A 27,689-nucleotide genomic window follows, 5' to 3' on the forward strand; every position below is an offset into this window, starting at 1 on the left:
GCATCGTCCATCTATGAAGGCATTCTGGTTCTTGGAGAGTATGGCACATTTGTACTATCACAATAGTGCTCCAGGCAGGCACTTACCAACCAGTAACACTAGGTGAAACCAGTTTGCTAACACTACCCTAAAGGATCGGGGTCAAGAAAGAATTCTGGGAACATAGTGGCCTAACACAGCCCTCCAATCTTTGCACATGCTGTTCTCCTGGCTGGTGCTCTGGGAGCTTCCCGACTCTCCCACTCTGAGCGGTCATCCCTCCACACAGGGTACAGGCATCTCTCAGCTGGGCACTATCCACGAATCCAGGAGAGGCTCCTGGCTGCAGTGCTGGCTTACACCACGTGGGGGCAACAGAGGTCACTGAGGACAGCCCAGTATTTGGGAGTGTCACCTTGGCTCAGACCTCAGGTCCAGCTGGAACTTGCACATCTAGGCCTTCCCCAAGCCCATGCATATTGGATGCCTGCGAAAAAGGCAGAGATGTCACCAGTCCCTGAGCACCAGACTTAGAAGGGAGCCACCCAGCCTTCAGTGGTCAGGGACCTTAGGTCATGGGGTCCTTCTGATGTGGGGGGGGGGGGGGGGGGGGCGGGGAGTATCCTGGCATTGCTATCCTCATCTCACTGGGGGGAAAGTATACAGCTCCATGGCCATTTGGCGACAAGACTGGTGCAACCAACATCCCTCCTTTTCAAGTTGGCAGTCACACAGGTGTGTTAAACAGCTTTAATTGCGGTCATTGTGGCTTTTCGGCACAGTAAGAAATATTGCACATGATCAACATGTTTTGTTCTGGGGTTGGGGACAAGAGTAGAGGGAATCACCTTCTTAGAAAGTACAACCCAAGTTGGGAGGGCAGAGAGGTGGGGAGAGAACCCTCCCCATGCCTGTGGCAAAGTGCAGGAGCCCCTACCCCCAAACTAACCTGAGTCCAGCCCCTCTGGGGAAAAAAGGGGTGCGTGAACCCCTTACTCCACAGGCGCCTCCCTGTGGCCCAAGGCCCTCACTTCTCTCTGATTGCAGCCCTCACGAGCCATTTTGCATAAAGTACAAGTGAAAAGATCTGAAGGTCACACACTTCAGGTTATTATGTACAGGGGCTCGATGGAGGGAGACTGTGCCCCTGCTTCCCCTCAGCTACCCCCATCACTGGGAGGGAGCTGTGGGGGATGGGGATACACAGAGGGGCAGGCCTCATTCCGCCCCAAAATTGAAAGGACGAAATGGCTTTATTGGGGAGGAAGTAACCATCTTGCCCCGCCCCCCACACACCATTCCTCCCACCTACATATTGTCCATGTCCTGAGGGGGGGTACTATGGGTCCTGGGATCTTCTCAGGGGCCCCTCACCTGCCTGTGGCAGCTGTGGAGGGACCAGGAGGTGGGGGGGATGGTTGGGGGGCCCCCTCCCAAGCAGGCTGTCCGGGCCCCGGCTCTGGGGGTGGAGGCAGTGGTGGGGCAGCCTGGGCTGTGCCAGAGTCCGAGCAGGGTGAGGTGGGATCAGGGCCTCCAGCAGGGCTAGGAGTGGGAACAGAGGCAGCAGCAGTGCCAGTCGGGGGCGGTCCAGGGAGGGGGGACTCAGCTCCGGGAGGCTGCTCCGTGGGAGTGGCTGCCTGCATGATTTTCTGGCGCACCTCACGGATCTTCAACTGCAGACACACCTTGGAGGGGAAGATGTCTGCGTAGCGGGCCTGGAAGGCTGCCGTGGCCTGGGCTAGGGACAGAAGGATTGGGGGGATGAGATGAGCAGGCAGATCCCCTCCAAGTGCTCCCCAAGACTCCAAGACATGCTCACCTGATGGGAAGAAGCCATGGTCCTGGAAGAGCTGCATGACCAGGGCCCGGCGCTGGTCCAGGGTGCGCCGCAGTGACGAGTATGGCACTTTCTCATATTCCAGCTCCCCAAGCACATCCTCGGCTTCTGTACCTGGAACAAAGGCAGGGAGAATGATCAAGGCCACCCCACCTTCACACCAGTGTCTAACTGTCCACCGAGCCTTCACTGAATTCTCTTTCACAGCAGAGTTCAAAGAGGGGACATGCCCAAGGTCACATGGCAGTGGACTCTGGAACCCACGCTTAACCTGCTGTCCTTCCTCTCAGCGACACCCACCCCACCTCTCCCATTTCTAACCCAGTTCATGAGACCCCACCCCTTTGCAGGCCCTGGGTCCCTCACAGCTTCACCTGTGCGGTCAAAGGTGAAGATGTCTCCCTCGCACTTAGCACTCTTGGGGGTATTAGGCTCTGAGCTACAGCTGGAGCGTCTCCTCATCTTGCGCTTGGGTGAGGTGGGGTCCTCGGGGGCGGAGTCCAGGTCTGGTCAAAAGAAGCAGGCTCAGGGGAGGTGGCCCCAGCCTGTCCCCCACCAACCCCAGAAGTCCCCCTTGCCTACCGGTGGAGTTCTTCCTTTTCTTGCGATAGGAGCCCAGGATGGCCCGGGGCGAGGTGGCCAGAGACTGCAGGGTGGGAGAGGGCAATACCTCTTCAGGCCGAAACTCGGGCAGCTCAGCAAAGCGTTCTTCGAAGTCTACTTCTGACAGGACCCTGCTGGAGAGTGGGCAGGGTCACCTCCCCTGCTTGGCCTGTAGCTGCTCACTCTCCCACCAACCCCACAGGCTCCACCAGAGCCCCCCAGCCCATACTCACTTGTCCACAGAGTCAAAGGTCTTCTTCAGAGGCGGGGGCCGCACCTTCACCTTCTTGCTGGTACCAGCTGCCTCCTTGCGCTCGGGGTTGTCCCCGGCTGCTCTGCCACTACTGCCCTCACTGCTGCTGCTGCTGCTGCTGCTGCTGCTGCTGCTGCTAGCAGGGGCTGGAGCTGGAGTTGGGGCCGGGCTAGAAGGGGTGGGAGGCTCCCCACGACTATCCAGGCCCAGCCCAGGGACGCGCCAGTCTGAAGATGAGCTGGGGAATTTGCTGGCCTGGGGTGGGGATGGCAGAGAGATGAAGGACACGGGTTCAGACTTGCCGGGGTAAAACCCAGAAACACAGAGAGACAGGTGCTGATTGCCCGAGACAATCTTGGAGAAAGCCCAGTGACAGTCAGGCAGGAGGGACAAGGGCACGTCTCAGATATATGCAGGGAAGAGGGGTGGGTCAGGGAGCAGACAGTGGGCCAAGGGACAGAACCCAGTAGCAGCCGGAGCCCCCAGGACTGCTGGACACTCACCATAGTCTCAGGGCCCTTGGTATTGGTCCGCTCCTCAGCAGGCAGGGGTGGTGGGGGGCTACTCCGGGGAGTGGGAGCCCAGGTCTCTGGGGTAGGTGGAGGGACCGGCGTTGTAGGCTGCCCCTCAAGCTCGGACTCAGGGGCAGCAGGCTCACGAGCTGAGCCAGGCTCCAAGGGCTGCCGGGGTGCAGGGCCAGGCCGCCCAGGGGCACCCGCCTCAAAGGAGCCCACAGGAATGCTGGCGATGGCTGCCTTCACTTTCTGGGGGGCCTTGGGGGTGGGCCTCTGGGCCTTGGGGGCCACTAAGCTGTAAGTCATGGAGCCTGCTGATGGGGAGAAGAGCATTTGCTGAGCTAGGCCTGACTGGATCCCATTCCCTGGATCCAACTCACCCCACCCTGGGTTGGCCCAACACCCACCTGTGGCACTAGGAAAAGGGCTGGTAGGGGCTGGGGTGGCAGTGGCAGTGGCAGTAGGAGGGGCCGATGGGCCCTTGGGCAGGATTGTAGCAGTAGGGGGGGTGGTGCTAGTGGCCACAGTGTAGACCAGGCCTGCAGGGGCCTGGGATGGCTGGGCCAGGGGCGCTGACGAGGTGGGTACGGGGCTGCCAGGGTAAAATGCCGTGATGACGGGAGCTCCAGGGGCTGCACAGGTGGGAGGCAGCTGGGGGCTGGGCACAGGTGACACGCCCACCTGGCCAGGAGCCAGCAGCGGGGCCTGGCCTGCAGAGAGGGAAATAGAAGAGAGGCAGGGGCCCGTGTTAGGCCGGGACTGCCTCAGCTGGACTGCCTCAGACCCACCGTGGGTTCCCAGCACTGCCTGCCAGGTCATCCCTCACCTGAAAGCAGGGGCTGTACGAAGGCAGGGCCACTGGGCCCCAGCGAGGTGAAGCCTAGGGCTACGGAGCTCGTGGGCCCATAGGAGGTGACTGTTCCAGCCTGGCTGGATGCTGAGCTGGTGACCAGAGGCAGCGTGTGCCCGCCTGCTGACTGCACATAGGTGATTCTGTCGCAAGGAGAGAAAAGGGGGGAAAGGGTAAAAATGGGGGAAGAGCCTGGCTGGTGTGGCTCAGTGGTTGAGCACCAACTCATGAACCAGGAGGTCAATGATTCGATTCCCAGTCAGGGCACATGCCTGAGTTGCAGGCTCAATCCCCAGTAGGGGGTCGTGCAGGAGGCAGCCAATTGATGTGTCTATCTCTCTATCCTTCTCCCTTCTTTCTCTAAATCAACAAAAACGTATTAAAAAATAAATAGGGGAAGAGTGAAGCGATCTGGCCCCACCACCCCCTTCCCTGGGCTTGCCTCCAGGTGAGGGCTCAACTGTCATTACCTGGTGGAGGAGGGCAGCAGGACCTTCTGAGGCTGGGAAGTGGGACCAGGGATCGTGGCTGGGCTGAGGGGCGGCACCAGGCCGCTGGGTGTGCTCACAGGCACTGGAGTCAACTGGATGATCTGTGGGCAAGAGCACCCATAGGCTGCAGTGAGTGGAGGACCCAGCATGGGGAAGAGGAAAACCAAAACCTAGGAGGGTGGTGGGTCTCAGCCAAAACAGGGAACACAAAATTTGGAATTGGAACAAAGGGAAAGAAGACAGCAAGAGGTGGGAAAGAGATAAAAATAAAAAAATTAAAAACCAACAGAAATTTTTAAAAACAAAATTTTTTTAAATGTTCTAAAAAATTTTTCAAAAGGTGGGGAACACAGACAAGGAACAAGTTGCAGACACTGAGGCCAGAATCAAGATGCACAGAGACACTGAGAAGACAGCAAGGCATTTCCAGAGACAGACAAAAGGGGGAAAAGTGAGACCGAAGGAAAGGCAGACAGAAACTCTAGGCTATGGAGACCAAACCCAGCAGGAGAGGAATGAGGAACAGGTGGGGCCACAGCCAGGATGCCCTTACCTTGCTAGGTGGCTGGGCGCCGTTCTGCACAGGTACTGAGAAGGGTGGGCTAACCAGGGGCAGCGGCTGGCTGGCTCCTCCACCACGCACTGACATGCTAGGGGTGGCCAGGGGCACTAGTACCTTCCCAGGTAACAGCTGGGCTGAACCACTGGGGGCTGGGGCCTGCACAGGAGAAACCGACTGGGCTGCAAGAGGCAAGAAAGGAGGTTAAAGGGAGCCGAACAGGGCTGCGGCCCCTCTACTTGTGCTGCCCAGCCCAGGCCTCACCTTTGGGGGGCGGGACAGAGGGTACAGACTGCAGGATGGGTATGCCAGGAGTGGGCGCAGTGGCAGCCAGGACTTTGCCGTTGGTAGAAGTGCCCGGTGGAAGGGTGAAACGAATGCTGGTGGTTGATGCAGGGCCGCCAGGAGCCACTGCCTTGGTCCCAGGGGCTGGTGCTGGAGCAGGTGCCACTTGAAGCTGCTGGGGCAGTGTGGGCAGGATGTACTGCACCTGGGTGATGCCCCCAGCCTTTCCCAGGGCACCTGGCTGCAGAATACCCAGGGGCACTGGCCCATTGGGGCCAGTACCAGCACCTGCTCCTGAGCCCGTAGTGGCCCCACTACCAGGGGTCCCCTGGGCAATAAACTGGACAGCAGGGGGTGCAGGGGCCCCATAGCCTGGGGTGCCCACCAGCAGGTTGGTGACAGTGGCAGGCGCCTTCCCCACAGCACCTAGTAGGGGCCCAGCCACCAGATGTGGGGCTGGTGAGGTGGCTGTTGCCGACTTCTTGTCCGAATACACTAAACTGACGCCCAGTGGAGAGCCCCCAGGTGCCCGGGACCCAGTGATCGTTTCAGTCCTGGCACCCGCTGCGTCATTTGGAGATGCTTCCACCCGACCAGAGGTGGAGAAGGGCTTGGAGGCGATGGGCACAGGAGTGCTGCTGACAGGCCGCACTACGTTGGTGACCATGGTGGCAGCTGGGCGGGACAGGGGAGCCGGTGGGGTCCCATAGGCCAGTGATGGGGCTGGGGCTGAGGACATGCGGGCTCCGCTGCCTTCCCGTTCCTCCTTGTTTGGAGGCAGGACTAGTGTCTGCAAGACACCTCCTCCCCCCCCAGGAGGTGCTGCAATAACTGAGGGGCTAGGTGGTTCCAGGCCCCCTACACTTTCAGGCCTCTTGCGCCGGAAGGTGGTAGGATCCGTTGGGAGAAAGCGGGTGGCCTTGGCAGGTGTTGCTGGGCCCCCAGGGGGTGGGGGCCGTAGTGGGCCTGCTGTGCTGCCCTGACCTGACTCTTGGGCCTTGAAAGTCCCTGAGCCCAATGAGAAGGTGGCTGCTGAGGCTGAGGAGGATGCAGGTGGGGACGAGGAGGATGAGGTGGGCCCGTAGCCTTTGCTGAAGGCTGCAGGTGGATCCGGGGGCCCTGGGGGCTCAGGGTCCAGCGATGGACGGCAGTGGGTAAAGGAGGAACGAATCACAGGTGAGAACACTTTCCGGCCATAGCTCTGGTGGAAGGAGAAGAGACACAATCGTATCAGGGAGCCTGAACACCCACACCCAGGCCACCTGAAGGCCTTGATTCATCCAGCCTGTGACACAATTCCCCATGGGGCAAATAACTTCCCTCTCGGGCTCTCTGTCAACACACAAGATAGCCCCACTCCTGGAGTTCAGTGAGACCAGACAGCACCAAGTCCCGAGCACTCACCTTGCCGCTCTCTGGGTCTTCCCCAGAGCTATCTCCACTCTCACTGTCAGTTACCCGCTCCTTGCACTTGAGGTCAATGTCAGTGGTGCTGAAGCTATCGTCAGCTGTGGGAGTAGAGGGAACGGTGTTGGCAAAAGGGCCAGAGGACAGTCTGGAACCTGGGCTCTGGCCTCAGCTCTGCCCCAAACCAGCAGTGAGTATTGTCCAGGAATGCTGTTCCTCAGCCCAGGGTGTGTCCACCTACACAAGCACGCATCTAACGCTGTGCCCAATGGCCTGGCCATGCCCAGGTCCTCCTGGTTGCCTATCTAACCAGGGGCTTTCTAAGAGTAGGGGTAGGCTTGCACAGTAGGGCCTGAACTGAACATATGTGAAAGGGAAGGGGGGGAAAAAGGGCTTGAGGGTCTGGATCCAATCTCTGCCCACCATCCAAACCCCTGGACAGGATTCTGGGTCCCTGCCACTGCTCACCAATGACATCATCATCCCCTTCCTCCTCACAGATAACCATGCGTTCCTCATCACTGGTCATGTCCTCACTGGCTGCACGCTGGGAACGGGAGGCTCGGGTAGGCAGCAGTGGAGGCCGCCCACTGGCCGCTAGGGCACCGCCCTCGCCAGGGGCTGCAAAGGGGCCCGGAGCCCCATATTGTGTGGAAGGCTTCGGGCCAGCGTAGGATGAGGGGCCAGACACCATCTGCAGGGCAGTTGCAGGGAGAGATCAGTCGAGGCTGTCACCTTGGGCAGCCCTCCCTGCCCATCTCCCCGACTCCCGTGGCCTGTACCCCAGACCTGAGTCAATTCCTGTAGTGCCTGGCCGTCTACTTCTCCGCCATCCAGGCTGTGGACCCCACTGTGGGAGAAGGCTCGGGGCCGGGCCGAACCAGGTCCCCCAACTGTGTGCAGACGTTCTGCCCCACAGGAGCCGCTCCCCGAAGCCTTGGGGTCCGAGCTCAAAAGTGTCTGGGCTGCGACAGAGAGAAGCTCAGAGGACACTGTAGAGTGGAAGGGGGGGAAGTGCTGCAGAGTCAGGAAGCCTCTTACCAGCACCTGGACTGGTTGAGCCACCCGCCGTATTTCTAGGTACTGGGCAAAAGCACGCTGGAATTCCTGGGCCACCAAGCGGAAAAGATATGCCCCCACCAGCCCAGCATCTCCTTCCCAATGGTTCCTGCCCTCTGCTCCCCAGGAGGCAGCCCTCCTGAGAGTAAGAAAGCCTGCAGACAGGTTCGTGTGGCGCTGGCTAGCTAATAACCACTGGCCTGTTCCCACACTGCATCCCTGCCCTGAGTTGTGAGCCCAGACCCACAGGATTGCTCCAGAAAAGCACCTCAGCACAGTGCCAGGCACCCTGACAACTGCAGTCAGGAAGCATCAATGAGGGGCTTCCAACTGTGGTTCTGGGCGTCAGCCAAGCTGGGCTTTAATTTCTGGCACTTCCAGTTACTGTTTTCTGTGACTTCAAGCAAGTGGTTTTGCCTCACCTGGAAAATGGGGTATGGTTCTAAGTGCTAGAGATTACACCCCACTTGGTGCCTGGTATATAGTAAATGCTCAGTAAGTGGCAGCTGATGAGATTGCTATTTGGAAATTTTATCTGTCTGGACCTTCCTGGATCCTTCACATGAGAGAAGTGCTGGTTCCTTTATAAATAAAGGTCCTCAAATAAAAATGACAGGGCAGCCCTGGTCATTGTGGCTCAGCTGGTTGAGCGTCATCCCATGCACCAAAAGGTCACCAGTTCAATTCCTGGTCAGGGCACATACCCCAGGGTGCAGGCTCAATCCCCAACAGAGGGCATGCAGGAGGCAGCCAATCAATGTTTCTCTCTCTCCCTCCCCCTTCCTTTCTCTAAAATCAGTAAAAAACCTATTTTAAAAAAGTGACAGGGAGGAGCTTCTGTGGCAGGGGGCGAGCAAGCAAGTGGGCAGCAGAGGCTCTCAGGGACGGGATAGTGGGGCAGGAGAGCCAAGGAGCTGACTGACCTCCAGGGGCAGCAGCGGTTCCCGTCTCCGACATGCTTCGCTCCCGCGTCTCCTTGTGCCCTCCTGCCAGCCCCAGGCTTGTGGGCTTGGCCTCTGAACTAGACTTCTTTCGGTCCTTGTTGCACCACTTCCAGTCTGGGTGGGCCTTAAAATGGGCCTCTTTCACCTGGCAGGAGATGGCAGGACCCTTCACTCACCCACCCACCAGAGGGAGCTGGGGAGGAGCCACGAGGAGGAGGTGTTACCTGGAAGGCCAGGTCGTGGTACTTCTGCTTCTCCTTGGGCCCCAGGGCATACCACCACTCGCCCAAGATCTTGCTGACGGTCCTGTTGTCCTGGTTGGGGTGACGCTGGTGGACAAGGGCCCGGTGCCGCTTGCTGAAGATCATGAAGGCGTTCATAGGCCGCCGGATATGGTCCTTCTCCCGCTACAGCAGACACAGGTCCAAGGGGAATAGTTAGAATCAAGGAGACAGGCTTGGGTGGCCACAGGCTGAGCTGGAGACAGGTGGGGATAGGGCACCTTATTGGGGCTACGTCCATCCTTCTCCGAAGATGAGTCTCGTTCCTTGGGCAGGGCACTAAGGGACTGGGTCCGGCGTTTCCCAGGTGGCAGAGGCAACTGGATCTCAGGAGACATGATGGAGAGGAAGCTGTAGTGAGAGCAGCAAGTACAGTGAGGTCCACGTCCCTGGCCATCCCACCCCCAGTCCCAGGTCTCGGGGCACTCACGCATCATCATGGTCACTCTCCGTCTCACTGTCTAGCCGGGGTTCTCCTGGAGGGCCAGGGGGCTCCTCCTCAGTGGTGGGAGGGGGCCCCTTTCCAGGTTCCACTCCCCCCAAAGTGTGGGGGGGTCCAGGCCCTGGGCTCTCAGGGCATGTGGCTCCAGGGGGCCGCCCAGGGTCAGCATTCCCTGTCCCGCTTGGTGGCTGCTCGTGAGCAACAGCCGCCGACTCAGCAGGCTCTGGGGACAGAGAGGCAGATCAGAGGGCTCCTGAACCACCTCAACACTATCCCCATGCCTTTCCACAGCCCCCCATCCCTCACCTTTGCTCTGGTTGGAAGCCACTGGATGGCTGGCAGGTTGCTGGGCCTCACTTGGCTGCACGGAGGGGTCTGGTTGGCTGGGGGCCAGGAAGGGGACTAAGGAGTGCCAAGGGAACACGGCGACAGAGCGAGGTTCGACGTTCGTCCACACTGTGGGAAGGAGCCAGCTGAGCTGTGCAGTAGATCTTGGCCTTGACCCTCAACCCAAGGTTTTTCCACCCGGAACAAGGTAGCTCCACCTCTGTTTTACACCCCCTTCTCCTAGCCCTGAACCTCTCGACATGCATGCAACATCACTCAAAGAAAACTCCTGCTTGACAGGTTTCTAGGTTTATAAAAATGAAAACAGAAGCAGGGATGGAAAGAGAATCTGCTGCCCCACTCCCTCCCCCCACCTCCACTAGCCCTGCCACCAGGGACCAGGCCAGAGGAATGACTGGCTCCTGTCACAAACCAGGCCATGTTTGACTGCCATCCTACACTCCCAAGGCCCAAGACCTCAGAAGGCCTGAAGACCCTTCCCCAGCCGAGCCATGTTGCCAGCACCGATGTTGCCAGCTGACATAGCCCCTTACCTCGGCCTCACACTCCTTTTCTCTTTCCCAAGGCAGATGGCCCTGTCTTTCCTCTCCTTTTCCCTCCATTACCCACAGCGTCTTGAGTCTGTCTCTTTGCCTCCCTCCCACTACCAAAGGCACCAGGGAGCCAGACCTGCCCTTCCTGGGCTGGGCACAGGTGGCTATAGCATCCCTCCCCTTACCACCAAAGAGAATCTACTGCCTGTGGAGAGGCCTCCTAGCCTCTGTCCCTCTAAAACTCCACGCTCATCTTTAGGGCATGGCCCAACCCCAAGCCCAGAAAGAGGGGAGGGTACAGTAAACTCCTTGGAAGAGAAGGCACAGACAATGGGACAAATAAAAGAACTGTTACAAGTCTCTGCCCAGGGAAGGCAAGAGTGCCAGGTGTTTCCTTGAGGATATACACAGGAAGGCACTTCCCTCATCAGGAGCTGGTCCCAGAGAACCCCCTCAGCTCCAGGAGCTGGGTGACTGGCTGGACTCCTGGAGCAGGCGGAGACCAGGAGTGGGCTTCCCTCTCACTGCTGGCTCCCTGGGGGAAGTGGAACCAGCAGCAGAGGCCCCTGGTAGGGGAAGACTATAAAGGGAGGAGGGGAACGCCCTAGCCCTGGTCTCCATCATTCCAGGCCTTCCCCTGACCCAGACCACTCTGTCCTGGAGTTACCACCCTCCTGCCTTCAAAAGCCTGGACTAGGGGAGCCCTTTGTGAGCACCTGATTCTATAAAGGGCTGACAAAAGAAAAGATAAAAAGCAGACATCAAGGCAAATGGAGAGGAACAAGGAGGCCAGCACTGGAAGCGACTCAAGACTCCACTTAAGACACAATATGACGACCCTACCCCCTAACACTGGGGCCCTGAGGACACAAAAGCCTTCTTGGCCCTCCAACCACTTCACAACCCCCAGGGACCTGAACCTGTCCCTCTCTTCACAAAGACCTTTCTCACCAGTGCCTCCTCATCTGCTGGGTGGAGAAGAAGGGGCCCAGCAGACAATGAGGGAACAGTCCTTTGGTCCTGCCCCTCCTGAACTGCTCCCAAGTGCCCTACCATCCAGGATCTTTGGGTCTCTCCCTCTCCGCAAAGCTCAACACAAACACTCAGCCCAACACTGTTCTAAGCAAACAGTGCCTCCCTCACTTCCCAAATCCTGCCCTGGCCCCGCTGCTCAACCGCAGCCCCTTCCCTCTGTCTAGTCCACACCTCGGGCCAGTAGGTCTCAGGCTGCTCCGAATCCAATCCATGCTCCCAAGCCAGTTACACTGCACCGCTCACCTCCAATGACAACGGACCTCTTTCGCCCCATCACCTAACACCAGGCTGCTTGCTCCAGCTACTCCCCACGCCCATCACTCCGCTACACTCCCACCTGCCGTCACTAACCACTTGACCTGCCGTCACTAACCACTACAGCTTGTAACTTTCCCTTTACTCTACCTCTACCATTCTCCCGCTACATCCCCATCACACATTCTCCGCAGTTAGCACCCCAACATCTTGACCCCTACAGTCCCAGGGCCCAGGAACTACTGACCGAACATTCCGAGGCCACGGGAAGCCGCGCCGGACGCGGGCACCAGGGGCCTGTGGGCTGAGTACATGGTCCGGCGCGAGGGGGCCTGGCCGGGGCTCGCGCCTCCTCAGTGGCCGCCGCTCGGGCCCGGGGGCAGCTGGAGGCCGTCGACGCATGCCCCCCCCCGCGCCCGACAGCCCCCCTCCGGCCGCCCCACAAGGGGGTCTCTGCCGGACGCGCCTGCGTACAACGCCGCCTGCCCCCCGCCGCCCAGGGGGCGGGGGAGTTCAGAGCGCTCCGGACCCGCCCCGCCCCCCGGCGCCCGCGGGGGCCGTCACGGGGCGCGCGGCACAGGGGCCATCGGCACCGCCCCCTCCCCCTCCCTCCTCCCGCACCAAGCCCGACGGGCGGGGCGGGGCGCGGGTGCGCGTGCGCGGCCCCCTCCCTTCACCGCTCCCTCGCTCGCTCGCTCCCTCCCTCGCAGCTCCAGCGGGTAACGGCTGTGGCCCCGCGCGCCCCGGCTGCTGGCGCCGCCGCCCCGCCTTTCTGGACCCCCGACTCAGCACCCTGTCGACCTCCGGACCCCGGCGGACAGACGGCCCAGCGTGCATGCGCCCGTGCGCTCCGAGCAAGCCCCGCGCCGAACCACCGCCGCCTCCCCGCCCCGCCACTACTACGCGCTCCCCTCCCCCCGCCGCGCCTCCCCCCGCCCTTTCCCCGCTTCCCCCACGGCCTTCCGCGCAAGCCCGGCCCCCAGTGCGTAATCCCATTGGCTGCCGACACCGCGCGCGGGTCAGGCCCCGCCGCGCCCGCCCCCATTGGCTGCCCCGGGGGAACGTCAGTCATATGCAAATGAGGACAGGGATGGGCGGGCTCCGTTTGGCCCCAAGCCGTCCGGGGGCGGGACCGCGGGAGGAAAGAGGCAGGACGGGCGCACTGCAGTAAAGGCACCGAGCCAGGGGGGCGGGTCGTGGCGCCGCGCTGCGGAGGCCCCTGGGTTGTGTGTGGTTGTGTGTGTCCAGTCCTTGCAAGGAACACGCTCACGCGCACTTGGCCCACCTGGGCGCGCACGGCTCCGCGGGGCAGACGAATTGCTCGTAGGTTGAGGGAGTCATCCCCGAACTCTCACCAACTCTCACACCAGCACACAGACACATCCCTCATAGACAGACTTTCCTACCACACCCATTATTTCATATACACCCCACGGTCACATGTACCTTCGGTCTTACACTCACTGTCACACACGAAGTCACAAACCTCTAACACCTGCTCACATATGTGTACTACTTTCCACACTCAAGGTCCATCACTTCCCACCCATCATCCTCTTCATGTGACCCATTTCATACATGTCCTGTCATACATGTTTCACCAATGCATATCTTCACACATTCACTGGCCCACGTTAATCATTATACAAACACAACATATCAGATAGGCAGAATGATCATGCACACCTCATCACAGCCACTGCTTCTCCATCACACACAACCCACATCCCTCCCACTCAATCGCACATGCTCTTCTATCTTCACACACTCACACTGCCTTCTAGGTACTTCCATCCCCAACACAGGCTAATTCTTACAGACACCATAGTGACCACTCACACTATAGAAACTTACCCTGGTAAGCACTAACTACACCTCAGTGCCCTGGCATAGCAGGTATACAGAGTGCCATGGCCATTCATAGTCATTCAGCTACCCTGCCTGAAGCTGCCCAGGACCCTCTACCTCACAGACCACCACTGTGCGATGGCCTGCCACCCTAGGCTGTGAGCCACTCCTTCCAAGAAAGGGCCAGGAGGAAGAAAGGAAACTAACAAACACTAAAGCTGCTGTGTGCTGGGAGCATGTATGTATGATCTGTTCACTGAATCCTCACAGCCACTAAGGAGGTACACTTTCTGATGTCCATTGTTCAAATGAGAATATGAGGCTCAGAGAAACAATGCATTGTGCAAGATCATGCAGCCAGACGTAACAGCCTAGTGCTCCAACTTAAATGCACTTCCCACTATGAAAATTTAACCTCAGGGTGGACACAGGCAACAGACTCCCAAACAAAAGTCCAGGAATACGGTTAGGCTATGATATAGAGACTGGTTAACTACAGAAAGGTCAGAGGTCACACACAGAGACACAGGCAGGGGTCTGGGACCCACCAGACAGAGATCAGAAGCCTTGGATCACCCAAGGGAGACCCTGGGGCCACACCTGAGCTGGTAAAGGTTGCACAGGCTCAGATGGACCAATACCGGGCTCTTTCACAGGTGGGGTGGGGACAATGATAGACAAACCCTTTTCCCAGCCTGCCCCATCCACCAACAGAGCTGAAGGCTCGGAGAGGGAGCAAAACCAGAGCCCAGAGGGGAAGGGGACATCTGTAGCCCTGTGACCTCCAGAGACTGCAGGACCAGACACTTGGCTGTGAGCCTGGAGGGGCCACCAGAGGGACTATTAGTGACTGCCCCCTCCTCCACAGGCAGCCCCAGACTCAGACCCTCCATTACCTCACTGCCCCAGGGACTGCAATGTGAGGCAGAAACCAAGGTTGAAATCAATGTGGCCACTATCTCCTCACCGCTGCCCCCTCCTCTCCCCAGCAGTGAGTCACCTATTGGCAAGTTAACCCCTTCCCCACTGCAGTGGAGTCCAGGGACAGAGCGCAGAGGAACCTTGCCCCCAGATCCCCCACTTCTGTTGGGTGAGAAAAGGAGGGAAAATGGGCCCCACACATCTGGGCGAATTGTACATCTGGTAGAAGACACAGTGCCTCCACAGGAGGGATGGGAAGAGGCCCTTTACAGGGTACAGTACAGCTAAGTAGGGGCCCAGCCTGGCAGGGAGGGGCCGGAATCTAGGCAGGAAGGGCCCCCCTGCCCTGGGCACCGGGCCAGCCCTATACTTAGCTCCCATTGTTCAGAGTGGAGGAACCCTGGGTGGGGGTGATTAGGAGTGGAGAAGAGGGAGCAGGTTCTGTACCCACACAGCTCCATCTCTCCAGCCAGCCTCGACCCTAACTAGGGCCCTCCTGGTTGGAAAATGCTGAGGAAGTTCTCCAAACTAGGGCCCCAGCCCCATCTGAAGGGGGGTGGAAAGCCATCCTTCACTCCAGACAGGTATTGGGGCAGAACCACAGTACAGCCACCCCCTGTACCACCCATGAACTCACTCCACAAAAGGTTTGGCCCTAAACAGCCCCACAGCACCACCCAACTCCACCCTAGCCTGGGGTCACAAAGCCCAGACAGAGACACCAATTGCCACCCAGGGTGGCACAAGCCAAGGCCTGCCCAGAGGCCTGGGGCGTAAAGCCAGGGATGCTGACAGACTGAGGGACAGCAGACACGCTCTGAACTCACGGGCCCTATTTATTGAGCCCGAGAGGCACCCCACCCCTGCCACCCACTGCTCCCTACCCTGCCTGGGACCCCGCCTCAGCTCACCAACCCGGTGTCCCCAGATCCCCTCACCCCCTTCCCACATACACACCCACCCACCCACTCCGGGAGGCGACGGCCAGGGTTGCCTGGGGAACGGGCCCAGGATTGGGCTGGTGCGGCTGTGGAAGGATGGGGGCCTAAAAATAGCACCAGGGTGAGTCAGTGTGAGTGGGGCTGGGGTATGCAGGGGGACCAGGAGGGAAAGAAAGGCAGGCGAGAGGTGTGGGGGAGGGTCCCCAAGGATTGGGAGATGGGCGGGATAAAGACTGAGGGTGGGGAGTGGGTTTGGGGGTGGGGCGGGGGTAGTGTTCAGGCGCCGGGGCTGGGAGGGCTGGTTGGCGCGGGCTGAGGGAGGCGCCACGGCCCGGGCGGAGGAGGGGGCGCCGCCCTGTGTTCTCCTCCCCTCCCCGAGCTCACGAGATTTTCCACTCGCCGCCTGGCCCCTGGCCAGTCCCCGGCGGGCCCCACAAAGCCGCTTTGTGTTAGGAGGGCGGGCGGGCGCCCGGCCGGCCTGACACCCACGCGGGCCGCGGCGGGGTGCGGGCCAGCTGGCACCCGAGCTGTCTGCGGGGGGAAGTGGTGGGGGGGGGGCAGGGGAGGGCACCAGCACCAGTCCGAGGGCGCGGCTGCTCAGGGGTTAATGGCACAGAGGCAGTCTCCGCCAATCGGCGTCGTCGGGCTCGCCGGCGGCCAATAGGAAGGACGGAGGCCCGACGGGGGGCCTACCCCCTGGGGCGCGGGAACCTGTGCCCCTTGGTACCCGCGGAGGCTGGGCGCGGCCGCCCTCAAGGGGTGAACGTCCGGATCCACAAAGCCCCGGGTACACGGTCTCCCCGCCGTTTCGCAAGAAACAGGCCTAGAGGATAGGACCTTGCAGTCAGGAGGAGGTGTGGGCACGGTCGGGATTTGAACCCTGGTCTGCCTGGCTTCACAATCTGCTTTCCTGCGGACGTGGGGAGACGGGAGTTCCCTGGCCCAGGCTCCCGTGGGGAGCGGGAATAGGGGATGGGGTGCGGGCGAAGGAGGCGGCGCGACGGGCTAGGGTCCAGCCGCCTGCGGTGCAGTCGCTGCCGCCGGTGGTAATGGGAGCCAGACGCCGTCGCCGCCGCTAATGCGCCTCCCTCCCGGCCACTAATGGAGCTATTAATGCCGGGGGCTGCGACACCCCCGCCGCCGCCGCCGCCGCTGCTGCGCATGCGCGCGCGGCCGCCCCGCGGTCCTGCCGCCAGCCACCGCCAGGAGGCAGCCTGACCTCTCACAGCTCTTGGGGCGGGGAGGGGGGCCTCTTCCAGGAAATCTCCCAGAATCTCTCCTGCTACCTCACAAACTCCTCTCCCCGCAAGTCATCCTCTTCTTTCCAGCCTAGGCCTCTTTTCTCTCCAGTGCAGTCTCCCGGGATCCAGTGCAGACACCCAGGTGCAACCTTTTCCCTCCCCTGCTCCAAACCCTTTCTTGGCTCTTCAGGGGCTGGCATTCAACCCTGGCCTCATTGGAGCTGTCCTCCATGGCACCCTTCTGCCAAGCCTAGGCTCTAGTGTCAGCTTCAGCCTCAACTCACCACTCAGAGGTCATGCACTTTCACCCTCCTGGCCTTTGCTCCCGTGCTGCCTTGGCCTGGATCGCCCTTCCCTTTCTTTCAACTACCCAGAAATCCACTCATTCCTCCTGCTTCAGCTCAAATTCCCTCCAATGAGAAGCCTTCCTGAACCTCCCTCATCACCTGGCATTCAGCGAGAGTTGTCTCTACCCTCTGGATTCCCCAGACTCTGTACCTCCCTCTGTCATCCTTGCCTGTGCCTGCAGCCATATCTGCCTTCCCCATCCACTTACCCCAGGACTGTTTAGCCTGGGCCTGGTGGAAGGATGAGGAGGGACTTCTGGTGGTAGGGATAGGATTCACTGTTTGAGACAAAACAAATTATGGTGGGCAGAATTTGGATCTGGTTTTGGGGAGTCAGAAGACCCTCAGCCCCTTTTTGGGCCTCATTTTCCCTACCTACCCAAGCATAGTTTGTGGGCGCTGCTTGATCTGAGGTCCTACTTGTTGGGGTGGACTACATGTGGGGCTCAGTTAAACAGAGCTGACACCATGTGTCTCCTGAAAGGTGGTGGTGGAGAGGGAGGGGATACAGGGTGATCTGGGTCATGCCCTCTAGCAGTGAGTGGGCACAGGAGCTGCTTTCCTACTGCTCCCCCACAGCCGGATCTCCTAGCTTGGCCTGCACAGCCCCCGCCTTCCTGCCTGTCTTGGGAACAGGTGCTTGGGTGTAGACAGGTCTGCAGATGGCTCCTAACACCTCTCCGCAGGGTTCAGGGACAGTGTTGGGAAGTTAATTTGTCCCAGGCCTGGACCACCTCCCAACACACTCCAAGAAGGAAGTAGAGGACCTGATGTTTAGCACCTGTCCACTGACTTCAAGGAACAAAGCACCTCATGTGCACAAGGTGGCAGTGGGGGCTAGAATGGAGGCCGAAAGTCAGTCTAAAGAGTGGGAGAAGGGAGGTCAGGAGATAGGCTGAGGCTGGTGCAGAGATACAGGGGGCCAAAACAGAAAGAGGGTGGGATGAAAACTCAGACAAGGACTGATGTCTAGGGAGAAACAAACCAAGAAAGGTAGAGAGAGCCAGACTCAGAGAAAAACAGACAGACTGAACTCCAGAAGAGAGAGAGATTCAGGCCCAGAAATGGAAACCTCGACGCAGACATAGGAACCCAAGGGAGAGACAGACAGGCGGACAAACCCAGGAGAAGGGGCACTGCCTGTCAGTATGGGTCGCCAGGCTGACCCTGAGAGCTGGAAGGAAGGCTGTGCCAGGAACTGGGCTGAGACATCTGGCCTCCTGGGATGGGGCTACAGGCCCTGGGGCGGCTTCCTTTCCTGGGGAGCAGGGGGAGGGTCACAGGGAGGTGGCCATGGCAGCTGGCTGGCCTGGCCATGCGCAGAATGTGGAGAATGCCTCCGCCTGCCCCGGCATGTCCCCCAGCGGAAGCAAATGCCTGGCGGGGGGCAGGAGCAGGCAGGCTGCCCAGCGGCCCCCTCACACCTGCTGCCCTGAGTGAGGGTCAGGCTCTGGCATGGGCAGGCAGAAGGGGCCAGGACTACACCTTCATCATGCCACTGGGCACCATCTGCCCTATCTGGACCTCTGAGAGAGAAAGCCCCAAGGTGCCACCTCCCAAGGGTTTAGGGAGGCCTCTGGGGGAAGAACAAAAGGGCCTGCTGGCTGGGAACATGAGGGCAACCTGGATACCTCAGCATGGGTGTTGTCAGAAAGGTGCGGCTCCGAACCGACAGGACAGGCACTGGACAAGTTCTGACGACCAGGTGGCCTCCAGCAAGGGGCCTCCTCCTTAACTGAACCTCAGATTTCCCCAACGCCGGGGCTGGTAATTCCTACTTCACAGCATGGGGTGAATTCGATTAAGATTACCCCACACCTGAGGCTGGGCACATGGTAAATGCTCAATGACGGTTACAGCCCTGGCCAGTTGCTCAGTGGTTACAGCGCCGGCCTGTGGACTAGAGGGGTCACAGGTTCAATTCCAGTCACATAGAGCTTGGTTGCAGGCTCAATCCTGGCCCTCCCTGGTCAGGATGTGTGTGGGAGGCAACCAGTCACTGTGTCTCTCTCACATCGGCGTTTCTCTCTATCCCTCCCCCTCCTTTAATATCTCTCTCTCTCTCTCTCTCTCTCTCTCTCTCTCTCTCAAAATCAATGGAAAAAATATCCTCATGTGAGGATTAGCAAAAAATAAACAAGAAGAAGAAAAGGATGCTTACAATGACTTCTTCATCATTGTTATTGAGAGTGCTTAAGAGCTGGGTTTAAAGCCTGCATCTTATCCTACTGGCTGACCTTGGACACATCTCGGGCTGCAGTTTCCTCCTCTGTATGCTGGAAATAATAAAGTGTCCTCACCTCCTGTGAGGTTATGAGGATTCAGTGAGTAAATATTCAGTCAGCACTTACTGAGGAGCGAGCCAGGCACATGCATGGGTAGTGCTCAATAAATTATTATTACTGTACCTTCTGATAGGAAGAGTCCTGTGATCTGGAGATCAGGACACTGGGTTCAAGGCCCAGTCCTGCTCCTCCCTGGCTGGATGAACTCAATCAGGACTCTTTTCTGCCGGGGCCTCATTTTTCCTATCTGGAAAATGATGGCAGGAACCCTTGCGGGCCTGCCCTTGAAGATCTCAGGTCACTTGCATTAGTGCCATCCCTCCCAAGGCAGTAGATGTGAGATGATGCTATGAGAGCAATGTCTGGGGTTGTAGGCATGTAAGTAGGGGGTGCCGGGGGTGGGGGGGGGGGGGGTTAGAGTCCTGCTTCATTTTCTTCATCTGCTTAAAGACAGAAATCCCTGCTGTGCCCACTTCTGTGGAATTTTGCTCATATTAACTACAATAACAAATGTGAAAGCTGTAGGGAGTGGGGCAAAAAACACAGCACACAACCTCAGTATATGAGCATGGGAGTAAGCAGAGCCCCTGTGTCCCTGTGCCCTGGCTCTGGGCTGAAGCTCTATGAGGGCAGGGCCTGAGCTCCTTCCTACATTGGCCTCTGCCCCAGCCCATGCCACAGCAGCTCTGTCCTTCCTGTCTCCCTGCCTTTAAAATAGCCAAGGTCAGATTGGCTCAAAACCTCCCATGGCTCCCTAGTGCCCTCAGGATCAAGTTCACAAGTCTCATAAGGGCCCTCTATTATCTGACCCTTGCTCTCCAATATAGTTGCACATCCCAACACTCACCCACCATCGACAGCGAGTCTTTGCATATTCACCTTTCAAATACTTGCTTGTGCCTCAAAGTCTTTGCTTCTGCATGTTCCCTTTGCCTGCAGGTTCTCCTGCTGGCCTTGGCAGGCTCACTTCTGCACACCCTTCAGGTCTCCCTTTAGAAGGTTTTGGCCCCTCCTCCAAGAAGTCCTCCCAGCTTTCCACATCCCTGCCCTGACTTCTCTGGACAGTCACTGTCTGGGCAGTCCGTCTACACCAGGGATGGTGAGCCCTCTGAGGGCAAGGCTGTGTCCTCGGCACCAACCAGCACAGGACTAGGCACAGAGGGGGCCCTCAGTCAACAGTGGACTCATAAGTAAACAAGAAAAAGATGCCAGAGAAGGAGCTGGTGATGGGTCTGTCACCCTCCCTGAGTTGCTCTGACAAGGCCCAGCCTGGCCTGGGCCCCCGTCTCTCCAGCACCGTTGCAGAAATGCTCCTCTCTCCAACCTTGGCCTCAGCCCTCCAGCCACAATGGCTTTCCTCAGCTGTGCTCCTACCGGCCGTGGAGCCTCCTTCCCACTGGCCACCTAGGAAGCTCTTTCGTCCTATGGTTGCTGATTTCAACTCATCCTTCAACTCTTGCCTTACACACCCTGTCCTGAGGGCAGCCAGACCAGATTCATACCTGGATTCAAACCAGGGCACAATGCCCAACACAGCCCCAGCTCCCCTCCGGGGCACCGACAGCACCTGTGATGTTTACTGGGCACCGTGGTGAAGATGCGGCCTCCGGTCCTGGTCTGGCCGCCTCCCGGCGCAAGGACCTATTGGAGCCTCAGTCTTCCCATCTGTAACCAGCACTACGGCCCAGTGGTCACAAGCCAGCCTCAGTTTGAAGGCCGACTCCAGGATTTACTAGCCACGTGAACCTGTGCAAGTTACTAACCTGACCTTAGTTCCCACTACAGGAGCACAGTCATAGCACCCGCCTGTTAGGGCTGTTATGAAGACTAAAGGAGCTAATATTTGAAAAGGGCTTAGAGCAGGGCCCTTATGTTGTTAAGTGCTGCATCATGGAGTGGGTGTGAGGGCTCAGCAAGATAACCCAGGCGAAGTTCTTATCACGGCGATGCCCCCCGCCAGTCCTCCAAACATGAGAAGTGTCATCGTGATTATCATCTCCACCAGCTCCCCCGACGGCTCTACTCAGGAGTGGCTCCATGGACCCCCTCGACATTCTTTTCCCAACGAGGCCTCTGGAAGCACTGCACTGGGCCTCCCAAGCCCGGTCCCTTGCCTGACACCTGAATTCCCACTGGAACAGCTGTAAGGAGAGGCCAGCCTCCCCTGGCACCCCCTCCCAAGGTAGGAGCTCCTCCTGAGAGCTAGTCTGAAAGGAGCCCTGTTTAAAATGACCTATTGGAGCCTCAGTCCGTCCACTGCACCTCTTACCTGTCCCAGGCCGGCCCATGATGACTTCCTTCTTAGGGGCAGGATGGCTGGTGTAGCCGCTGGGCACCAGGACGGGCAACAGGGCAGCAGGTGAGGGATGGAAGGCCACTGGCTGGAAGGGCGAGGAAGCCAGGCCAAAGGTGGGCATCGGCTGGGCCACAGCAGTCGGCGCAGCTGGAGGCACAGTTATGGGTACAGGAGCCGGCAGAGGTGGGGGCAGGCCAGGCTTCCCACTGGCCACCCCAGGGGGCACCGGGGTCTCTCGGCAGCCCCGCCCAGGCCCTACAGCCCGAGCCTCCCCGGCAGCGCCCACCTCCCCAGGGAATTTGGAAGGCAGCGGCACATCAGGGTTTCGGACAATAACAGGTGAGTCCCGTTGCACAGCAGGCACCCTGCGCACAGAGGGTCCGGGATCTGAAGTCAGGCCAGCAGGTGGGGGCAACAGCAGCAACGGTGAGGGCTGGCGGGAGCGGGAGAAGGGCACAGCAGGTGACACGGCCCGGAAGCCGGCCGGTGTGGAGGATGTAGGTGTATGGGACACGGAGTCCACCCCGGAGTCTAGGCTGTCACTCTTGGGGAAGTCTGAGGCAGCTCCTCCACCCCCTGTACCAGGGGCTCCCAACGGCCCCGGGTGAGGCAGCAGCTCTGTCTTCCTCCGCCCAGGGCTGATGGGCACGGTGAAGGTCAGGTTGGTCTGAAAGGTGGGTAGGATGCCGGAGGAATGGCGCTCGCGGGGGGCAGGCGGCGGTGGGTGGGAGCCCAGGTCTGGTGGTGTCAGCACGCCTGCCTTAGGGGTGCTGGCGCTCAGGTGGCGACTGCGAACAGCAGTGCGTTGGATGACTGGGGACGCGTTGATGGGGCTGAAGTTGGCGGGACGAAAGCCGAAGAGGGGTGAGGGTGAGGGTGAGGGTGCTGGCGAGAAGGGCGACTGCGTCGAGACTGGGGAGAAGGAGGGCGTGCCTGAGCGGGAACTGCCCAAGGACACCAGCATCACTGCTGCCTCACACTCATCAAACTCAAAGCGTGACAGGTCAGCAGGGGCCACGAGGCGTGGGCGGGAGTCTCCACGAGCTGCCACGCTGCTGGCCTCGCTGTCCCTCGATGTCTCATCGCCCCAGTCGAACTCGGTGCTGCCCTCACGAGCTGCCGCGCCGGCTGGCCGCCCGGCCCCACCGGCGTCCGCCAGGCCCTCCATCTCCTTGGTTCGCATGGACAGGTGGCGGGAGCAGTAGCCCCGCCGCTGAGACTCCTTCATGCAGCCATCTCGCGAGCACAGCCGCCGCCACTGCTTGCCGTTGAATTTCTTCCGGATTCCGTTAGGTGTGCAGACCACATCACCCTTCTTGTACTTCTGCTGGGCGGCTGTCAGTGGTGTGCGGGCACGGGCGGCCGGAGCAGCCCCCTTCTCCAAAGAGGCCACGCTACTGCTGCGGCTGCCGCCCTGGCTCCCCTCCTGGCAGGGTGAGGGCTGCTCTCCGGGGCGGCCCGGGCCTGCAAAGGCTGGGGATTTGGGTGGCGGCGACAGGAGCTGGGGTGGGGGCAGTGGGAGCAGGGCCGGAGTGCCCTGGGCTGGCGGGTGCTTCTCCGCGCCTTCCTCACAAGGCCCCAGATTGCCACCAAAGCTGATCTTGGAGACCTCGGCATCCTCAGGCTGCTTGGGGTCCAGGGCAGCAGGGCAGGATGGCAGGGAGGCCCCCGGCTCGGCCTGCTCCTCCTCGGGGCCCATGGGGGGCTTCTTCAGCAGGGCCTCGAGTTCCCAAGGCGGCCTAAGCAGGCGGAGGCTGGAGCGGGCCACCCATATGGCCTCCTCGGGCTCATGACGCGACGGCTGCTGGAGGGCGGCTGGTGGGCCCAGCTGGGAGCCGAGACCAGGGCTGAGGCGGACCTTGTAGGCAGCCGGCTTCGTAGTCACCTCCACCACCACACCCTCACGGTAGGCAGCCACGCCGGGCTCCACACAGGTGCAGACGGCCGTGCCCACCACCAGCGCACCTGGTGGTGGCATGGCATCCAAAACCACATGCACACCACCACCGCTGGGTGCGCCCTCGTAGAAAGTCAGGGCCCGGTCCCCAGGGAACTGCACACCCAAGTCCTGGCTTCGGCGCACCTGGCGTACGACAGCTGGCAGGAAGAGGCCATCCTCACGTCGAGCCAGCACCCGCTGGGATCGCAGCTGCCGCAGGTCATAGCTGCCACTGTTGCCACCCGGGGGCCACAGGCCTGGCCCACAACCTTCGGCTGGCTCGTCCTCCAGGTCAGCTGAGTGCTCACTGGCTGTGTCGGTGGAGGAAGAGCGGGCAGAGGTGGGGGGCTGTGGAGGAACGCCCAGGGCGCCAGTTTCCTCAGGGGTCCCTGCCCGCTCCTCAGGGGCCCCAGCTGCCCCACAGCTGCCACCGCCAGCACCATGCTCCTCCACGTACTTCTTCTTGGGTGCTCGTGACTTGAACGTGGCTGTCTTTCGGCTAAGTGGAGGTTCCCAGCGGCCTGCCTCACCCTCTGCCTTGGGGTCCTCAGCTGGGCCTGGGGCCGGGTCATCAGGGCGTAGCTCTAGGGGGAGCCCCTCAGCCCCTGAGGCCTGCTGGGCCTCCTCCTCCTCACCCTCCTCAGCCTCTTCTGGGCCCGGCTGCTGCTGTCCCTCGTAGTCCTCTTCCTCTGGCCTGTCACCCTCCCCGGCCCCTCGCCGCCTCAGGGCCTTGGCCCTGGTGGCCGGTGGGGACTTGCCTCCACTGATAGGACCTGGGAGGCCAGCACACGCCTTCTTCATTGGCTTCATCTTTTGTCCACCTGCAGAGTGGACGGGCAGACAGGGGTCATCTTCATCTTTTGTCCACCTGCAGAGTGGACGGGCAGACAGGGGTCATCGGGAGCAATTCAGGAATCCCCCAGACCCAGCGTCCCCCAAGAGTTCCCACTTGCTGAGGTTCCCGCCTCAACTCCACGATCCCCGAGGCCTCCTTCCTGGCTGTCCTCAACTCATTATGGGCCCCTGGCCAGCAACCAGACACAGAGTGGCACCCATGTTCCATGGGCTATTCCCTCTGGCTCCTCAGGGACACTCCCATACACCTGCTCCCTCTGCAGAAGACACAGCAGGCACACGCACACACTCTGCCTGCCCTCCGGCCACATAAGAAGCACTAATGGTTCACACCTATGGAGCCTCTCTCTGTGCCACCCCCGGGCTAAACTTGCCTTTATGAACCCATTTCATCCTCAAACAGCCCTGAGACAAGGGCTACCAACAGCCCATTTCACCCTTGAGGAAGCTGAGGCACAGAGAGATCAAGCAACTTGTCCAAATTAATCTAGCTATGAAACAGAGAGCTAGGGTCTGCACCCAGGCATTCTGGCTCCAGAGTCTGTCCTCCTAACCATCTCAGTGTGCTGCCTGTCACATGACTCAGAGGGCACACTTCCTGACACTGTCACCATCCACAGAGCACACGCACTCACACATGCACACGCACAGTCACGGAGAGGGAGGTGACTGGGCTGTGATGTGAGCTTCTCTCCATCTCCCCCCGCCCCACCTCACTGAGTGGCACGGCCTGGCACTGTGGGAAGGAGTGGGCAGTTGAGAGACCTGAGGAGCGGCTGCCCACTCTGCTCTGCACCCTGGGCCTGCCGGGTAGAGCCATCTTCCCAGATCCTGGCAGGGAGCAGGCAGGGGCATGTCTGAGGCAAGAGCTCATACCCAGCGCTGCCACGGGGCTGCGCATGAGCACACACACGCACACAAACACACACACACACACACAGGCACACACACACAGGCGCACACACAGGCACACACATACACGTCATCACACAGTGGGACATGGATCTGCACCCCAGGGTTTCCCTGTCCCACTGGATGGGAGCCTGCCCTGCCCCCCTAGCACCCAGGGTGATATCCACAAGCCCAGCTCCCCTCTTCTGGCCTGTACGAATCCCCACCCTGGTTGGGCTGGCTGGGCTAGCCCTGGCAAGGTGGCTGAGCCGGCCAGGCCCCCCTAACCTCCAAATGTGCCCCCTGACTCCAGGTGGGTGTAAGTGGGAGAAGGTCAAAGAAAGCAGGACAAGCGCAGCTGGCCAACCTCACCCACTTCCTGAACAGTCATTACTGCCCGCCCCCTTTCAAGCTACCCTGAGAAAAGAAAAGGGAAAAAACTTTACTCTGAAGTGACTAAAAGAGCCTGAGGAGCTGAAAGGGGGCCTCAGCGGTGGGGTGAGGGTGGGGATGTTGAAGGAGCCCAGGACCATAAACCAAACGTAATCAGAGGCACCCCTGATTCACGTCTTCAGGGACCCCTGACCTCCTGCTCTCCTGCTTGAGGCCTGCTGCCCCCGTGGACCCTGTAGTCCCGGGCTGCCCCTTCCCTCAGCCAATCCCGTGGTCCTCACAGGCAGAGCCTGGAGGGGCCGGGGTTTCTCAAGCGGAGGAAGGCACCCCAGTGCCCCAGCGCTGGACAGCCACCACCACCTTCTCCCCACTGACCCGCTAGGCCACCAACCTGGGAACAGAAATCCAGCCCCAGTCCTGCCCCAAAACAAACCTCGCATATTCCACCAGGGCCTACATCAGCACTGCCTGGCACCCCTGGACTACTGCCTGGCCCAGCCTCCACCCCAGAGCCAAGCCTCTTTCTTTCCCCGGGGGCCTACTCTCTTCCTGTCCACCCTTCTCTGGAGAACTCCCACTCGGTGCCCAGTGGACCCTCACCCCGACAGAATCTGAGCAGTAACTCCTGAAGCCCAGGGCAGCCCAGGCCCTGGCCCCTCAGGGTCTCATGCCCTCTGCTCCCATCAGCCCTGCGGGCACCACCTTCTCTGCCACTCTCTCTCCCATCCTGTCACCACTCTACCTCTACCTCTCTTCTCACAGGCCCTAAGCCCCCTCCTTAGTCACCCACCCTTGCCATTCTCATCTACCTTCGTCACCTCTTCCTCCCAGTCACCTCCTATCAGCCATCTCCGGACCTGCCACCTTCTCTCCCCATCACCTCTCCTTGTCATCCCCTCCAACTCTGTCCCCTCCCTCTCCCTGTCACCCTGATCTAGTACTGTCACCCCTCCATTCCTGTTACCCATTCTCTGCACACTACCCTCTCCTAATTACCCCTCTTCTGTCCCGCCTCCTACCTACCACTTCTTCCACTCTGTCTACCCTTCCCACCATCCCACCCACCCTTTTTCCCCTGTACCCCCTCCCCGTCCCTGCCACCTGTCCCCTCTCAGCCCCCAGCACCCCAAATCTCCCCTGCCCGTGTCAGCCCTGGACCCGCCCCTCACCTCCGGCTCGGCGGGTTTCGGGGCGGGGGGCCGTGGCCCCGGCTCGGTCCGGTCCGGTCCCTCCCCGCCCCCCCTCCGGCTCTCCCTCTCGATTCTCCCTTTTTTTTTACTCCAACACACAAAATGGTGAATGGACCTGCAACAGCTGGAGCAGCCAGCCAATCAGCGGCCACAACCCCGCTGACCGGCGCAGTCCTATACCAATAGATATTCGCTGCCTGGTCAGCTCCGCCTCTCGACGACGAGCGACGCTCCTCACGACCAATCGCGCCCACACGGCAGCGCCAGGGGGCGGAGCCAAAGTCTAAGACAGGCCTCCCTCTGGGACCGACACCAACCAGAGCCTACGACTGCCTGATATGCCTAGGACCCTGCCCCACAACAAGTGATTGACATCAGTATTAACCAATTAAAAGCCGTCTTAGTGCGGAATGACGAATACAGTACCCAGTCGCTTTGCACTCTAAGCCGGAACCCGGCTCGGTGAGGGACAGTAACCAATGAAATGCATGAAGGAGGGGCTAAGGGACGGGCTCTCCAATGAGCAGGCTTAGGAGGCGTGGCCTGAGAGTTTGTTGACCGGCTAGTCGCAATTCCTGCTGGGGATGGTAGTCTTCTTAAGTCTCTGGCCCATAGTCGACAGTACAAGACAGACTACAACTCCCATGTGACAGAGTGCCTGGAGCACCAAAGAACCCCGGGGAAGAGAAAAAGTCGGAAAGGGCAGTTTCTCATGAGTCTCACTGGACACCCGGAGCACCTTAAACCCAGGGCCCCGACTCACCCGGATTCCGGGCTCTAGTATCGCCGGCGGCTCCTCTCAGCAGCGGCGGTAGCGGCACCAGGGGGAGGTGCGAAGAACAGCCAACCGCCACCCTCAAGCCCCG

General features: G+C 60.0%; 1 protein-coding gene across 9 annotated transcripts; it reads right to left on the minus strand.

Annotated features, from left to right (window-relative positions):
* Positions 1 to 713: 713 nt before the first annotated feature.
* CIC (capicua transcriptional repressor) lies at positions 714 to 27,689 on the minus strand. 9 transcript variants are annotated; one of them, XM_079760103.1, is made up of 21 exons: positions 26,803 to 26,948; positions 21,529 to 24,315; positions 9,812 to 9,961; positions 9,494 to 9,728; positions 9,285 to 9,414; positions 9,007 to 9,189; positions 8,762 to 8,927; positions 7,569 to 7,771; positions 7,248 to 7,473; positions 6,777 to 6,880; positions 5,352 to 6,573; positions 5,082 to 5,269; positions 4,508 to 4,629; positions 4,014 to 4,180; positions 3,595 to 3,897; positions 3,179 to 3,498; positions 2,653 to 2,927; positions 2,399 to 2,550; positions 2,191 to 2,322; positions 1,799 to 1,930; positions 714 to 1,717 (listed from the first exon to the last, which is right to left on the minus strand). In XM_079760103.1, the coding sequence occupies exons 2-21, from the start codon at positions 24,302 to 24,304 to the stop codon at positions 1,350 to 1,352; spliced, it is 7,554 nt and encodes a 2,517-aa protein (XP_079616229.1). In that variant the 5' UTR covers positions 24,305 to 24,315; positions 26,803 to 26,948; the 3' UTR covers positions 714 to 1,349. The 9 variants fall into 9 exon arrangements, with proteins under 9 accessions (XP_079616229.1, XP_079616224.1, XP_079616225.1 ...); XM_079760098.1 differs by having other exon boundaries at positions 2,399 to 2,553; positions 3,176 to 3,498; XM_079760099.1 differs by having other exon boundaries at positions 3,176 to 3,501.

This window comes from Cnephaeus nilssonii, assembly GCF_951640355.1.
Source record: "Cnephaeus nilssonii genome assembly, chromosome: 20".
NCBI lineage: Eukaryota > Metazoa > Chordata > Mammalia > Chiroptera > Vespertilionidae > Cnephaeus > Cnephaeus nilssonii.